This window comes from Protomyctophum parallelum (assembly GCF_964188405.1).
Source record: "Protomyctophum parallelum genome assembly, chromosome: 10".
NCBI lineage: Eukaryota > Metazoa > Chordata > Actinopteri > Myctophiformes > Myctophidae > Protomyctophum > Protomyctophum parallelum.
In genome coordinates, this window is record NC_139704.1 from 15,193,550 (window position 1) to 15,211,237 (window position 17,688).

Here is a 17,688-nt window from a genome sequence, read left to right on the forward strand (position 1 = left end):
AGTGAGTCAGCGTTTCACATTGAAGAAGCGCCGAGAGCCAGAAAGCTTCCGTACAGTACGGCAACAAATTGAGTATAGTTTGTACCGTTTGTAGCATACATCAGCTTATGATTTATCATTGTGTTTCCAAGCTGAGGAGCGTCTTTTCTCGCTACTGGTATACAGTAGCACAATGCTGTTTTGTCAAGCCATAGTTAGCGTTACAAATAATCAATTAACAGTGCATCATATTTGATGACTCACTGCCGTAGAGACAAGATGTTGCTGCCTAATGAATATGGGAATTGGCATACCTTCTACGACAGGGGTCTTAACAGGGGGTCCAAGACTCCTAGGGGGTCCTCATAGATACTGCAGGGGGGCCGCCAAACCTTTGTGTGATACGGACTTTCATTTGTTTCCCTATCACACAACCCTCGCATCCCTATTCTGGGGGAGGCAGAAAATAGCAGGCAAAAATAGCAGATCTACAAGCTTGTGCAAGCAACGATGTGAGCTTGTAGATCGGCTATTTTCTGTGTAGAAGAGGTAAAAAGAGCTGACCATGTACCAAGCCAAAGGTCAAGTTTACTAAGTATTGATTGGTTAAGTGGGACACAAAGTGGCGCTGTTGAGCTTCACACTGTGCACAGGTGCATGATGGGAAACTGAGTTGTTTGCACCACTCACTTCAGACGGGTCTGATTTTTAGGGGCGCCCCTTCTATATACTGAGGGTTAAACAGCTTTTGTCCCCACACGTCTCAAGATTTGCCATTGACAATGAACAGAGAAATTACGTCAGAATTCCGCTAAAAATTGTCATATGTAAACGAGCAAATCAGCTAACCAATCACATGTTGGTGGGAGCACTTGGCCAATAAGGGACCACCTTATGTACCTTATGTAGCAATGTCAAATGTCTGCTGACATAAATTGATGTACGATAACAAGAGCGCCCCTCATTTCACACGGGTGTGATTTTTTTGTAATGGGATGATTTATCCGCTTTCTGAAAAGCGTTTGTTTCATAAAAATCCACTGTAGACATGTTATGAGCTACTTTCTGCTAAGAAATTCCGTGCCTGTGATATCTTTTTCTAAGTGTCTAAGCTCATAAAATGTCTACGGTGGATTTTTATGAAACAAATGCTTTACAGATTGAAAGAGGATAATTCAAGCTTGCCCTACATCTGCAATGTTGGTGAGTTTAACGTTGTTTAATACAAGCAGATCAATGAAGGGTATTGCAATTTGCAACTCTAGATTGGGGCGCTCTTATCATCATACATCATCTCATTCTGGCCAATCACAATTTGCGTCCTCACTTTTCCATCCTCACTTTTCAATGTTTGTGTTTACACAAAACTGTAAAGCTGGGCATAAGAGGGGCTAGCGCCCCTCAAAAATCTAATGTTGCAAATTGCAGCAAAATGTAACTCTTGAGAGTCCATTTTGACACTCAAATTTGTCTCATGTCAACATAAGTTGTCAATGGCAAATCTATGACATACTGTACCGTATGACTATATGAGCATGCCCATATATGGGCATATACTGATTACATCAAGGATCTCCATGCATACGTATGACTATATGAGCATGCCCATATATGGGCATATACTGATTACATCAAGGATCTCCATGCATACGCATCAAAAGTGGCGCAAGTAACCACAGTATACCGCTAATCAACTTACAAATTACATATACATATACACAGAGGCATTTAGTATTAATATCACTATAGTCCAAGATTAAGTAAATTTAAAGCAATTGACAATTTCAAATAAATAATTAAATAATTATACTGTATACGTGATAACATATTTTATTTCAGTTTATATACCTTTTTTTTCATCGGATATCGATGATTTATTTTTCTTTGAGAAACTAAAAAGGGATCCAGAATAATTCTAAATCGATAAAACTGTATTTATTTTATAGATAGAAACTTGTACCATACTTCATAATACTACTTTTTTACATGCATAAAGTAGGTAGGTAGCAAATAGCTAAACCTAATAATTCAACATTTCAAACGTTCCTTCACAGAGAAGCTGAGATTTGACAGTTTGTAGCGGTCAACAGTACTTGCGCGCTCTGCTTGCGCACTAGTAGGCCATAAGTGCAACAAGCAAGTAGGCACTCGACAGAGTGCAGTTCTAGTTTATTATATGATATATGAAAAGCGATACTCAACTCTCCCTACTGCAAACCACTGTAATGTTTTGGAATAAGCAGTTCTTTTTTCTGTATGAAAAAATTATGAGTCTTTAAGTTGCCCAAGACTGTTAGCCTTGTCCTGAAATCGAATCCCGGTCTCCATTTCTAAAGCCCAAGCTGGCGTAACATAGAAGATCAGAGGTTTCCGACTCACGTCACAGAAAACATGGCCGCGTCCATACGGATCATCGAATATCTCCTCTGATTTTACACTCGGTTCAGCATAACGAGTCCTGTCTACAGAAGCTAACTGCCAGGTTATTATGGACCAGGACTGGAGCTCCATCTGTGTACAACAGCAGCACTAACCAAGGATGGGGATGCTGAGGTTGTGGTCCGCTACAAAGACAGACCCTGGAACTACCTGGAGAGTGAAGAATACATTGAGCGCTATGGAACCAGTCCGGTGTGGACTGGCTACAGGAGAAACCACAAAGGAGGTATCCTCCCCGCAGAAGACACGCAAGAAGTGCATTAGGGGAGGCAGAATCTGCAGGAACGCATGTCCAATTTGCAGGGATCCAAACATCATCCTCCACCATCAGAATGTTAAGCTGTTGGAGCAGTTAATATGTCCATATACTGGGATGGTGTATGACCCCACTCAATCCCAATGTGGAATTCACAGAAGACTACTCCAATAACCACCATGCTGTGGGGTCCACACCACCTCCCCCATGCCTTAACCCTGGTGAACGCTGGTATAAATGGTATGGCACCATCGAGCCAGAAGAGACAGAGTATAGTAAAGAAGATGTACAAGGCTTATCTTAAAAAATATCAATGATATAACTGATAGACCATGCTCTTCATATTAATGTTACTGTTTCTCCCACATACTCTACCTGTTTTGTATTCCAAAGGAATTTACAATAAATGGCAATATTATGAAAGACAAAACAGAAGAGCATCCCATTTGGGTGCTAGAAAAGGCTCAGTGCCGATTATGCATTAATAGCCAGTGTGCACCGCAGGGAGGGAGAGAGAGAGGGTGGTGTCGAAGGACAGATATCACCTCTCCTATCAAGTGTAACAAGGGAGGGCCCAAAAACCAGTGGTCTCCTAAATCAAGGGCTAACATGACAAATATCCTGTGTGATGGATGTCGTCTACACAAGATGCTCACTGCCTCCTGCCAGTTGGCCTGGTGTTTCATTCCACACCAGCATTCCTCACTCCTCTATTCTTCACTTCCCACATCCCCAACCCAAATCCATCTCACTCCTCTATTCTTCACTTCCCACATCCCCAACCCAAATCCATCTCACTCCTCTATTCTTCACTTCCCACATCCCCAACCCAAATCCATCTCACTCCTCTATTCTTCACTTCCCACATCCCCAACCCAAATCCATCTCACTCCTCTATTCTTCACTTCCCACATCCCCAACCCAAATCCATCTCACTCCTCTATTCTTCACTTCCCACATCCCCAACCCAAATCCATCTCACTCCTCTATTCTTCACTTCCCACATCCCCAACCCAAATCCATCTCACTCCTCTATTCTTCACTTCCCACATCCCCAACCCAAATCCATCTCACTCCTCTATTCTTCACTTCCCACATCCCCAACCCAAATCCATCTCACTCCTCTATTCTTCACTTCCCACATCCCCAACCCAAATCCATCTCACTCCTCTATTCTTCACTTCCCACATCCCCAACCCAAATCCATCTCACTCCTCTATTCTTCACTTCCCACATCCCCAACCCAAATCCATCTCACTCCTCTATTCTTCACTTCCCACATCCCCAACCCAAATCCATCTCACTCCTCTATTCTTCACTTCCCACATCCCCAACCCAAATCCATCCAAAGGAGGGAAAAGAGGAGAATGGCTCTCTCCCCGCTATAGGCAAATCATTTGTCCTGCGGATTATATATGTGAGCCTTTCAACCCTGCTGTGTTTTGGTACAGTATACACAGTTGCTTCTCTTCTTTCTGTATCACAACATGCCTTTACACCTGAACAAGAACATTTGGGGTTAACCTCTTAAGCCCTATGATAAGTACTTTGTCATATTAAGAAGAATAGCGAAAATAGCTGATCTACATATTGATATTCTTTATCAGGAACATAGGCAAACCACGAGATAATGGGCCTCTGGGCCACCGACATGCAAAAGCCCCCCCCCCCCCAACCCCCCCCTTGAGCCTTATGATTTTTTAAGTTTGTAGAATCTTAATGGGTTAGACACTATTATGACTGACAGCTAGATGCAGAAAAACAAAGACGACAATGTATCTTTATTTTCCTGAAGCTGCCAAGCTGCCTCCAGTTATATTAGCCGATGCCACAATACATTAGGCCTACCAAAACGGTCTTCGTCCTCGACGTGTATTCTGAAGCAGTTCAAAGAAAGGCTTTAATGTCTAAAAGATTATTCCCATGCAGCAAACGTCAGTTAATCTCAGAAGGTAAATTGATATAATCCTCCCCTCTGTGCCGGTTTGGTAAAAGCTGAGCGGTCTCGCCAAAGTCAATGGGCTAAACAGGAGCATGTGGAAGAGCTTAACACATACTGGAGCTCTGCGACTGTCTCTCTCCTTTGAACAATTAGTAGAAAGATGGTTTTGACAGTTTTAGTCTAATTTCTGAGCGTTGCTAGCTGCTCTGACATGTTATTTTGTGTGTTTGGATGTTTATTCCTCACCCCTGTGATTGACCCCATGTGGGTCAATACATCAGACATCATCACCATACATCTTCATCAAGGCATTACTCACTTCAGACTGGGTGTGATGTTTGAGCAGTGCTAACTGCTCCAACGTGTATCTTTGTGTGTATGTATTATATACCCCCCCCCCCCCATGACGTCATGTACATGGCAGTGGGTGCATCAGATCAACACATTAAAAGCACCACTCACAACACAAGTGTGATTGTGCCCCTCCAAAGTCTGGCTTCTGGAAATTACGTCATGGCAGTCAAATCTCTGGACTTTTAATGATGTAAAAAACAGCACCACTCGTGACATCATGTGGCAGCCAAGTCTATGGCCTTTTAGAGTACAATGTGTGTTTAAAGAAGTGAGGTGCCCCTCACTTCTGCACGAGTGTGATGTTTTACATCAAATTGGCTTAAGGGAGGACCGGCCCACAGGCTGTTGTTTCCGACCAACTTCACAGGCGAGTTTCAAGTTGTCTGTCTCGGGATACGTGAAGGACAGATGCATACACGCACGGGTCGCTCGCAGAGATTTGCGTAATGATTGATTGATGTCACCAGGATCTACAAATGATGTCATATTGATGTCACCGGGATCTACATGTATGGGGATTTGTGGATGTGTGGACAGTATATATACAGTATATTTTGGAGACCCGCTGGTCTGACCACTTCACCCCAGGGTCCTCTGCAATATACATAATGGACGGATACTGTAGACGCACACGTGGGCGCACGCAGATGTTTGCATAATTTATTGAGATACATACTATAACGCAGGAACAATTCAACATCGAACATCTGCTGTAGTGGTTTCACCGTTTCAGCTGAAGGGAGAGGACAATGGAGGGAGTGAGCTCCAGTAGTCTGCTGTCATCCAGGAAGAGGAGGAGAGAGGAGTCCAGTGGCGAGGCAGAGGAGGGAAAGGTCAAGGTCCCCAGATACACTGTGACTCTGGAGCACCCAGCACCTTTTGCAGACGAGCTGGTTCCAGCTAAGGAACCCTATCTGAGAGCCAGCATGGATGAAGCAAAGAAAGGAACCCCACCTGACAGGCCAGTGCGGGTTTACGCAGACGGCATATTTGATCTTTTCCATACCGGCCATGCCAGAGCTCTCATGCAGGCCAAATGTCTCTTTCCAAACACACATCTCATCGTCGGAGTGTGCAGCGACGATCTTACCCACAAGTACAAGGGCTTCACGGTGATGAGCGAGGATGAGCGCTACGAAGCGGTCAGCCACTGCCGCTATGTGGACGAGGTGGTGAGGAATGCTCCCTGGACCCTGACACCAAAGTTCCTCGCCAAGCATCGCATCGACTTTGTGGCCCACGATGACATCCCTTACTCCTCGGCAGGAAGCAATGATGTTTACAAGCACATTAAGGACGCCGGCATGTTCGCTCCCACTCAGCGGACGGAAGGCATCTCCACCTCTGACATCATCGCGCGCATTGTCCGTGACTACGACATGTTTGTGAGACGCAACCTACAGAGGGGCTACACCCCCAAGGAGCTCAACGTCAGCTACATCAACGAGAAGAAGTACAACCTGCAGGATCGCGTGGACAGGGTGAAGAGGAAGGTGCGGGACGTGGAGGAGAAGAGTAAAGAGCTGGTCCAGAAGTTTGAGGAGAAGAGCATGGACCTCTTCCAGAAGTGGGAGGAGAAGTCCAGGGAGTTCATTGGCAACTTCCTGCAGATGTTTGGCCCCGAGGGAACCCTGAAGCACATGCTGAGGGATGGAAAGATGGCACGCATGCTGCAGGCAATCAGCCCCAGACCGAGCCCCAACAGTAGCCCTGTCCGCCAGGAGCGCACCCCTTCGCCCCGTCGCTTTACACCTGCACCGCGGCGAGGCTCCGGGCCACCCCTTCAGCGAGGACGACGACGATGATGAAGACTAGGGCGTGCTGTTAGTCGAGTCAGTCAACTAGGCAGATATTCACTGACTGCCCAAGTCAGATTCTTGCCCCATCCAAACAGGAATCAGATTGTTGGTGATGTCCACCGTCGTACGCTAGTTGTAATATATATTGGCAGTATAAGGCATACTACCGGCTCAGTGGCCTTGTGGTTAGAGTGTCTGCCCTGGGACTGGGAGGTTGGGCTTTGATCCACCACCGGGGCATACCAAAGACTCTGAAAAATGGGACCCAGTGCCTCCCTGCTTGGCACTCAGCATCAAGGGTTGGATTGGGGGTAAGTCCCTGCGACATATAGCGTCATGTCCAGGGGGTGCACTTGTACATCAAGCTGTGAGGCAGGCATACTACGGTGCTAGTTGCAGAGCTTGAGGATCGCCTGTTTCTGGTACGTGATGCTGTTGTGCGACAGCACGAGTTAAGCATTACTCACACCATGTCTTGTTATTACATCATACCAGAGCCACTACGGCAAATCTCATTGCCATGGGTTTGCTCTGCTGTTTTACTGTCATCACAATATCGCCTTTTGAGTCATGGGTTCTCCATATATGGTCGTCTCTCCATATTCGGGCATAATCCGGGCACACAGACAAACCCGAACTCATTGTGAACATGGTGTTTATGCTTTATTGTACAGTTGGAAAGGTAGTTATAGACACATACAGGCTAGCCTTTACCAGGCTAACTTTATTGTACAGTTGGATAGGTAGTTATATAGACACATACAGGCTAGCCTTTACAAGGCTAACTTTCAAATAGAACGGGCGCGGATGGATCACTTCTCAATGTTGGTTACCTGATTTGATTTCTCCCTTCATCGTGAACTCCAACCAAACGAAAGCAGAGACAGCCTGTCAAGAGACACCAGGGCACAGATATACCCCGTCCCTGTGACCAAACACATTCTCTACTGTGCGGCAGTCCGCTCCTTCCCAATGAAGCCCCTCCTATGCCCAGCTTTGTCTGTTTGTGTGATCACAAGCACGATGATTTGATTGGCTGATCACCCCATAGCGATGATTTGATTGGCTGAGCAAAGTACATGTTGAGGATAAAAAAGTAAGGGAAGAAAAGTGAAGACGCCAAAAGTGATTGGCCTGAATGACATTTGTGATGATTTGATTGGCTGAGCACGGAATGTGATGTATGATGATTTTTTTTAATGGCTCTCACAGGAGACTTACGATGTGACTTGAGAGCTGCAATTTGCTTCTTAACCCATTAAAACCGCGAAATCTTTGATTTTTGCGTCAGCCGTTCAAAAATAGCAGATATACAAGCTCACCGGCATCTGCTATTTCTTTTACATTTTTGAAAAATCTTGTGAGATTCAGATTACTGACTTCGAAGGCCTTCGTAGAATGGACAGGCATGGGCAGGCATTTCAGCTAGGCAGAAGCCGCAAATTAGATAGACAGGCAAGGGTGCAAAGAGGGTGCTATTTTAAAAGGTTTTTTAAAACTAGTCCTTACCGTTCTGAATAATATGAACAGCAAATGATGTTCAGTGTGGGTAATGCAATGTAACAGATCACATTACTATTTACTGATAGGGGGGGAATTGTTTACAGATGGTCTTGGGAAGTTGGGTTGGGTACAAAAGTAGGCTAATTAAACGTTTCTTTTGCAAGTAAATGCTGTAGTACAATCATAAGTACACCATTTATGTGTGATGTAAATTTGGTGGTGAAATTCTGCCTATAAATGGAAGTTATTGAATATTTTCACGTTCGGTTTTGCACTTTGTAGACGGTCCCTAACCGCTCCCCGTCTGCTGCCCATGGAGATATAAGCTATTAAACGGCGAACGCGGAGGTTGGCTTTTTGGGCTGCAAAGTGCAAAGCAAGTTGTACTGTAGTTTGTAGCTGTCTTTCTCTATGCTAAGGAAGTATTCTGAATGAAAGACAGCGACCGAGCGAAATAGACAGCGGGCGAGCGACTGCTAAATTAATAGATAGAAAATGGCAAATAAGTTTAGGGATAAGGGTTAAGGGGTGCCGCAAAATATAGCCCTTTATCTATTTTATCTATCAATCGATAGAGGATCGATCTATCCATCTCTGGCTATACTTTCTATCTCTCATCTCTCTGAGATGATATATAATGATGATAAGAGCGCCCCTCACTTTACACAGGTGTGATTCTTTCCCTTCTATCTTTGTATATATCCACTCTGTACTCTACTTGTTTGTGTTCTCTTTGTGTCCGTACCCTTTGCCACAATGTTGTTTCCTGCCTTTCATTTATCTTTGCCTGGCAACTGGCCATTCTCTGTTATTCCATCGCTTTTATCCCCTTCTTCTGACCCTGTGTGGGAAAATACCGCTGGCACTGATATGATAACTTCCTGCAATAATGTCACAATACAATATTCTAGAAGAATTAGTCTAGTAACGTCTGGGGGGCACAACAACTATTGAAAAGGACTGTCCATAAGACAAAACAAAGCTTTCACAGATTATCTATATATCTATAAATGCACCATGTCTCTAGTCTGTATGTACGTACGTGTGTACAGCTGTAATGCACGTAACTCGAGAACCGTTCGCCCCACTGAATTCAAATTCGACACACGCGTGTCGACCGGGCACTGCACACCCCCACAGGGAGTGCAGTGCCCGGTGTCAAGTCGGTTGGACCCACAGTCGTCCAGAACCGCCACAAAAGGCCTCTGTCCGGGCTCTGGACAGGCCCCCTGCCCAGGGTCCATATGTGGAGCTGGCCTGTTCCGACATCACAACATTCCATATTTGGGCATGCCTGACACAGAACTCCATATATAGGATTAAAGGGACACAGAGAGACAGATACAGAAATCTCCATATATGGGCATAAAAGGGACAAGGGTACAATGGGTATTGCGTAGCTGGGTGGGGCATGGATCTCCAACTTCCATCGTTACTGACTCGGTGCTCTACAGCCAGTCTAGTTTGGCTAATAATAGCTCATTTCAATACTGAGCCACTATTTGTAGCTGAACGAGTACATGATCACGTTACATTACTTATCAACGTGATCCACATTATTATTACCTTAATTAATCTTCATGTCATGTACATTCCAAATAAACAATTAATAACCACATTCTCGTGTCATAATGTTATAATCTTATATTAGACAGCCAACAGACTAGTGATACCTTCCAAAACGAGTCCTACTCTATATACATTTTGGCCATTTGAAAATAGCCGATCTACAATTCAACACATTGTGAGCTTGTAGATCTGCTATTTTCCAAAGATTTTGAAAACAAGGTTGCTGTTGCTTGTCTCATTCTGACCACCCTTGTGTGAGTCGTGCCCTCATGCGTTCCCTTTGGGATCAAACAAAGATATAATCTACATCAGGTCCTTTAAGTCCGTCCGTCTAAAGCTGGATTTTTACTTAGTTGTGTGTTGGTGTCGTGCACCAAAAATAGCCCATCTACAAGCTCACCGTGGCAAGACTGAAGAGAGGAGGATAGGATTTGGAATAAAGATGGAAAAAGGACGTGCTGCCTTTGACACCAACTTGACTTATTTTTCTCAGCCCTGATCCTTCTCTCAGTTCGTTCTGTCTTTCTCTGAATAATGTCCAAAGGCTGTAGTGGGAAGGGAACCCACTGGCATGATGGGTTCAGGTCAGGACCCAGGTGTAGTTATTACTGCAGGGACTAGAGAGCCGCATGGGGGAACGCACTGTACACACCAGGAGGGAGGGAAGTCAGGACCACAACAAGGGGTGTGTGGTGTGTGTGTGTGTGTGTGTGTGTGTACACACGCACGAACGAACGCACGTTTGTGCAGTTCTTATTACTGCATGCAAACAACAGTCAGCAGCTGAAGAAAGCCTCTTAGCCAGCAGTGAGCTGAAATAAGATTGAATTGAATGGCAGTGTTCTGACTTCTCATCTGCTCTTTGTCTAACCAGGGGCTCTGCAGAGCTCTCTGATAAGCACCACTGTTGTCACTTGCTCCTTTAAGCCATTTAGCAACGGCTCTCAGCGCCACCCATATTGTACTACCCTCTCCCTCTCTCTCCTTTTGCTCTCTCTCTCTCTCTCTCTCTCTCTCTCTCTCTCTCTCTCTCTCTCTCTCTCTCTCAAACTTTCTCTCTCTCTGTCCCTCTCTGTCCCCCTTTCATCCGTTGTCCTCTATTGCCTGTGACCCAAACCTGTCTCTGTGGTTTCCAGTGTGGCGGCTGACGGTTTGATATGATTATGCAGTATGGAAAACAATTCGTACGAGCGCTGTCTCAAGCAATATCGCTCAATTGTCCCCGACACCAAAATGACCAGACTTTTCTTCCTGTGGTACAGTATAAACAACAAGTCCCTTTTCATTTGGACTGAGTGAGGCTTAGCAGAGTGTATGGTAGAGACTATACAGCAAGCTTTTTTTGGACAGTTTGTTGCAACCTCATCCTCAGTTAAAGTCCTTTCAGCCGCATCCTTTATTTTTTCTTTATCTTTTTCTCCCGATTCCAGGTTGTTATGACAATTTCCCATTCCCGTTTAGGTGGAGGCTCCACAGCTCGTATTAGCCACGGTGTAAAAACATATGTATTTATTGAAACCCTGAGGAAGGCCTCCTGTCGTAATGTTGGTGTCTTGTATATTTGAATCGATACGTTTTTGCATGGCGGCTACGAGCTATAGCCGCCATCCTCCTAAACATTTACAGTATATCTACCGTGGTCAGCACCTACAACACTGTGCACTCCCTCTCCCTGTAATCAACCATGTCACCCAATGCGTAAAGACTGTGTAATGCTGGTGTAATAGATACGTGTTGACACCACTACAGTATAATAAACTCTGGAGTGACGGTGATGTAATAGTGTGTGAATCCACCATAATTCCATTTTAGTATTCCCAGCCGAGGATTGATTTAAAGTTAACAATTTTATGACACGGCTCTGCGAGAGACAAGCTGTCTGTTAGAGGGTGGGTCAGTCTGCGTGTCTGGAGCTAATCTCACAAACCGTGAAAATTGCCACATGTCTTGTGCACAATGCCAGTAGGCCACAAAAGCACCTCCACTCATTTATTTTCACATACCATTTATGTTTTTAATTTTAATTTGATAATGGGTCTCCACTCCAGTCCACATTTGGAGTCATGTGTCATAAATAGGCAACTGATTATGGCCACATGAGGTCCAAGATCCATATTGGAGCGGATTGCAGCCCTGCCATTACCATAGATTACATTAGATCTTCTAAACAAGGCTCTATAGTATTGATTTACACGTTTAACCACGTGCTGGTTGTCTAGATGGACTAGATGGACACTGTATAGAAAGGACGGAAGTTCCACAGGCACGCTTTCCCCAGATCCTCCCTCCAACCACAAACTTAACTAAAAGGTAGTAATTAAACCCATGCCCAAACTTAACTACATTTAATTAATTAAACCCACACCTAAACTTAATTTTGCGTGGATTCATTAAAACTTTGTTCATTAAAATGTACACAGCAAGTTCTTGTGGAGGAGGAAACTTGACTCATTGATGTAGAGTTACTTTTTGTTTCTCCTTCTCTCTACCTCATGCCAATACATATAGTTTTTGCATGTGCTAATCATCTGCCATTAGTAGTTAATGGTTCCGCTCTAACTGTAATTGTGTGCCCAGGATTTTTACGCGTCTCTTCACAAAGCATGTTAGCTTAATTACTCAATTGTCTAAGGGACCAGACCTGTGTGAAAGCACCTTCTCTTAATTATGTTCACTTTACTTTGGCAATTAAGTGAATGCAAAGTCATGGATGACATCATGCTGATCTTTTGTCTTTGTGTATTTGTCACACTGTACTGTACTGTATAACTATTTCTATTTAGTATTTAGTGTAAGAAATATCAGCTAAATGCCTGCATTGTAAACGCTGTTCCTTGTTTCCTTTCCAGGATTCGACCCATACCAATACATCCCGGTCAGAACCAGCAGTACGTCCTGAAGCCCAAATATTACCACTCACACACCACACACACCCAGACCCATCTCCAGCCACAGCCTGAGAGGCCCATCCCTTTCACCGTGAGCCACAACCCCATCCACGGTGAGTACCACCCAACTGATGTGCACTTTCTTCACCACTTAAACCCTATATACGCCGTAAAACATATTTTAGCCATCGTCCGTCCATTGTTAATAATTGAAATAATCTCCAAGTAAGCTTGGTTGACCGTCATTTAGGTGCCTAATGGAATAGAATATAATAGAATAGTCTCCACTACTTTTTAGGTGCTTTTTTGTCACTGTATATTTGCACGTGAAATGTAGTCTCTGCATTTACCCATCTTATAACTACTAGGAGTCTTGCTTAGGGACACGCATCGAAACATCGCTGGCCTGGACTGGCCTGTAATCAAACCTGGGACATCCAGGGGCTCTGCTGAATGTTTTCACACTAGTTGACAAGGCAACGATGAACCTGGTTCGGAAAAACAACCCCGAATCCAAATGTCAAGTTATCTCTTTAATGAGCTCAGGCCCAGGTGTGTTTTCAGAACCTCGTTCCTTAGAAAGTGGATGCCAAACAAAGCCGAGAAGCATTCTGTAGGAGTTCTTCTAGGAGTGAACTGAACCCAGTTAAGAGTCAAAGCCACTGTTCCCACATCGGCTCATATTTACTAAGTGATGATTTTGTAACTCTGAAGGCATTCCAGGACGTTGCCAACTGTCAAACCTACATGCCAGGGCGAAGTCCCCAAACGTGTTAAAGATGTTATTCCGAAAATGATTTTAATTCCTTCAAATAAAAATGTTGTCGGCTCCATATTAAGATCCCTGAGCTCTCCCAGGCCCTCGCCGGCACGGGGAAAGGAGAGAGTATAGTAGTATAGGGAAGACGTGGGGGTGGGGGGGCTCAGTAGAGAGTTAGAGTCTGGGACAACTAATCTGCTGTTAGTTCTGGAAAGTTTCACTTTCCTGCTTTCCCCTCCTTCTCTTTCACCATTTTTCGTATATCTCTCCATCTGTCTGTATGTCCGTCTGTTCTCTCTCTCAATCTCTTTTCTTTCTCGTCTCTCACACACGCACACGCACACTCACACACACTCACAGTCTCACACGCTCTCTCTCCCCTGCCATTGTGCTGTCTTCGCGCCGAACGGCCGTGAGCTTTGACATTGGCCAGTGTCGACGGATTCAGAGGGAGCCAATTAAACCAGGGGCTGTTTGTTCTTTTCAGGGGCTGCTTGATTGATCGCCGCCGACCATTAATCACTGCCAAACAGACACGGCAGTGGCTGCGCTACTCTAATGCCAGCCTGTCATTATTTTAACACTGTGGGCTAGGGCGGCAACCCCTTTCTCACATTACATACATGCGAGCCAGGGAGACTTCAGCGCCGTGCCACAGCATGGCGCGTCGCCTCGCCACACACACACACACACACACACACACACGCACAGCTCCACACACAAGCACACACACACACACACGTACAGTATAACATCCCATGGAGACAGCAGCACATACAATCATGCAGCTTCCATTGGAACGTCTCTGTCCTGTTGTATGCTCAGTGCTCATGTCAACAGAATGAAAGAGAAACACCTGCTGTTTAATTAGGGGGAGGCATGGAGGGCAGGTTGTGCCGTTGTTATCCCTGTGCGTGTGTGCGTACGTATGTGCGTACTGTACGTGTTTGTTAAACACTCAACAAAGTTCTTGGTATAGCCAAATAAAAACAAAAACATTTCTACATCTGTCCAACTAGAGCAGCGATCAGATTGGCTTCTACTGTATCATCCTGAGTTATGGTTTCAGAGAGATGGGGATAAGTACCAAAACAAAGTTGGTATGATGATAAGAAGTTACCCCCTCTTCCTTCCATGAACATATGTTACATTTTGGCTCCGTTGCCTCCGGACAGACTTTGCTGTGCATGTTAAATCCATTCCGATCCCCTTTTCCTTCACTTGGTCTACCATGACAATGGATAAAGAAGTGGGTAATTGTTCCTCACAGGCAACCTCCCACCCCACTCCAAATGCTCTCTCACGCACGCACGCACGCATGCACACACGCACGCACGCACACACACACCACATCACATCTGCTGTAATGCTGCAAGGGTGTGGAGAGAATGTGAAGCTTGAAGTTCGGGCAGCAATTGGATTTGTTCAAATTGCAGCCCCAGCGGTAATGGCATAAAGACTTAAGCATTACCTGCTGCGCAGGCCTGTCGAAAATGAATTATTAGCCTCATTTTCAGAGGGCAATTTCAGATAAAGCCTGTGCGTGCGTGCGTGCGTGCGTGCGTGCGTGCGTGCGTGCGTGTGTGTGTGTGCGTGCGCGCGTGCGTGCAAGATCGAGACAGAAGGGAGAAAAAGAAGGAATGAAATGACAGAGTAAAGACGATAAACAGTGTCATCCAATGAAGGAGCCCTCAATTGATGGAACAAGTGGCTCGCATGGATATGAATAGCAGGAGGCCGTCTGCGGTGCAGCCTCTGAATACCTGTTATCTAAGCCCCGTTGAAGGCTCTCACCCGCTCAATAACCCTCGCCGCGGAAGACGAATTATCTTCCATTTACTGTGTACAGTGCATCCGAACGGTTAAATGGCTTCTGTGACTCAAAGCCATGAATAGGCCTCAGCCGGCAGGCCTGCCGGTGGATTGACTCTGAGATTTTCAATTAATTACTTCCCCTTTTTCATGATATGTGCTGTATTTATGGTTACGCGGGTGATAAGCTGCATATTCCCTCCCCATGCACCCTCGAGCAATATTGCACTCGGTTTTCTGTGACTGGGCTTCGTTTGCAAAGAATGTGATTTCCGACCAGTGCGCAGTAGTAACTAGCAGCAGCTTCAAAGGTTCTGAAAACCTTCTACAGTTCGTTGGCTGCCAGCCAAAATTACTAACGTAACGTTGTGCAGATTATTAGCCAGTAACTGGCTGGTGGCTAGTGATAATTACAAGCCCCGATTCCAATGTCAGATTTATCAGTGCACGTCCGTTCCTAAGTAAATGTTTTTGGATGAATGTGCAGACTTTGGAACTGAGTGGTTCTGTCCTCGCTGTGCACGTTTTGGGGGTTATTAATGGAGAGGTCTACAGACATAAAGTCTCTTCAGGTCCCAGGGAGCATGTCTGTGTACCGTTCTCCGTTCTCTCTCAGGGGCCATTGTGGCTGCGCTGCTGTTTTCTCAAATAGACCCAGACCACGCCACAGTGACCCAGAGCTACAAATAACTCCCCCGGTCCACTTTGATTCCGCTAGCAGGAGGTAACCGCCATGGAAATGCCCAGACATAACTGATTGCAGGCTGGGGGTTTGGGAGGGGCGGAGTCAAAATAGGAAGAAGAGAGAAACAGGACTAATGTTGCATGTACTGTAGCAAAAACACTTCTAGCCAAATTCCAATACACAAAATCTCAGGGCAGTGATATGGTGAAATTGGTGAACTGCCGAAATATGTGGCCATCTTGTGGACTACACACAACTTACATGGAGGTCTTTAAATGTGGCCTAAATACCGCTAGGTTGAACTCGGCTAATAAACAAACAACGATTTCTACAGTCTACAGCACACGACTTTCACATAATTTCAGCAGGTCACCAATTTCACCACCATGCTGGAGTGACAGAGTGTGCATGAGCGAGAGGCCGATATTTTGGGTATTGGAATTTGGCTAGAGAGACATTAATTCACCAATTTCAACCAGCTGGTGTCCATATTTTGGCTCAATGCCTGCATTTGTCATTATATTTTATACTTCATTATATGACATTCAAAGCAAATTAAAAAATCACACCCATGTGAAGTGAGGGGCGCTCTTATCGTCATACATCATCATACATCACAGGTAGTATTTTGACTGGGGGGTCATATTTTGACAGCAGTATTAGGATGTTGATATTCAATCATCGGCCAACACTCCCCACTGACAGGTAGTTACCCCCCCTGAGCTCAAACCCGCAATACATTTTGGTTTTAAGATGTTGATATTAATTTTGTATTCATCCTTAGGACCCAAAATCACACCTTGGAAAGCATGAGTGTCTATTTCAAACAAAGTGTTTTTTGACTGGGCGGGAATTACCTGTCATAATTTGACCCCCCAGTATTAGGATGTTGATATTCATTCATCAGCCAGGTGACCCCCACACGGAGTTGCACCACTCACTTCGTACGGGTGTGATTTTTGAGTGGTGCAACCACCTTACGGAGCTATGTGTGTGGGTGCCTGCCTGGCTAGGTGGGTATGAGCACGAAAATAGCATGGTTGTTTTTCACCACCTGTGCGCAACACACACACAAACACACACGCACATATTTTTCGGGTGTGCCAGTACAGTACACTAGAGGGACCCCCACACGGTAACTCTATCATTTCTAAACCGTTTCGGACATGGGGCGGATTACAAAAACACTCAAAGCTGGACATAGAGGGGCTATCGCCCCTCCAAAAACAGCTATTCTACCAACTCACAATGCATCACATTAGGGTTGGGATTCAGTAATTGGGTCTTTTGACCAAAATAGGAACATCGTAATGCAAATCTGGCCACGGACACATTAAGACACATCGATGACCCCTGCTACTCCGTAGAAAGCTTACAGTACAGTCCAGCTAGTAGAGGATATAGTGCCCAAGCCTAAATTATAGAGGATGTCACAGTTGGTTTGATCCCAGCATGCTGCAGAGCAGTCAGTGTCGTCATGATGCCCTGCTTGGTGAGCGTAACTATCAGACAGACAGACAACAGACCCTACTTGGTGAGCATAACTAGCAGACAGACTGCCTGCCGAGAATGTTTGCGCTCCTCAAATCAGCGAGCCCGCAGAAATTCCTGTCAACTCTGTCCCACGCGACAGACTGGCCTGTCAGCAGCGAGCTATGGTGCCTCACATCTGGGGAATCCACTATGCCTTCTCTTCTTTATA

General features: G+C 45.1%; 2 protein-coding genes across 6 annotated transcripts in view; both read left to right on the forward strand.

The window, feature by feature from the left end:
• Positions 1–17,688, forward strand: part of ltbp1 (latent transforming growth factor beta binding protein 1) — a 157,260-nt gene that overhangs the window by 31,941 nt on the left and 107,631 nt on the right. For all 5 annotated transcript variants that reach the window (XM_083774400.1, XM_083774401.1, XM_083774404.1 and 2 more), the window contains exon 4: positions 12,691–12,842. In XM_083774400.1, coding sequence (XP_083630526.1) covers positions 12,691–12,842 — 152 coding nt within the window. The remainder of the gene's footprint in view (positions 1–12,690; positions 12,843–17,688) is intronic.
• LOC310865183 (choline-phosphate cytidylyltransferase A-like) lies at positions 5,720–6,775 on the forward strand (the record flags this gene model as incomplete). Its single annotated transcript, XM_083774209.1, has 1 exon — positions 5,720–6,775. The coding sequence occupies one exon, from the start codon at positions 5,720–5,722 to the stop codon at positions 6,773–6,775; it is 1,056 nt and encodes a 351-aa protein (XP_083630335.1).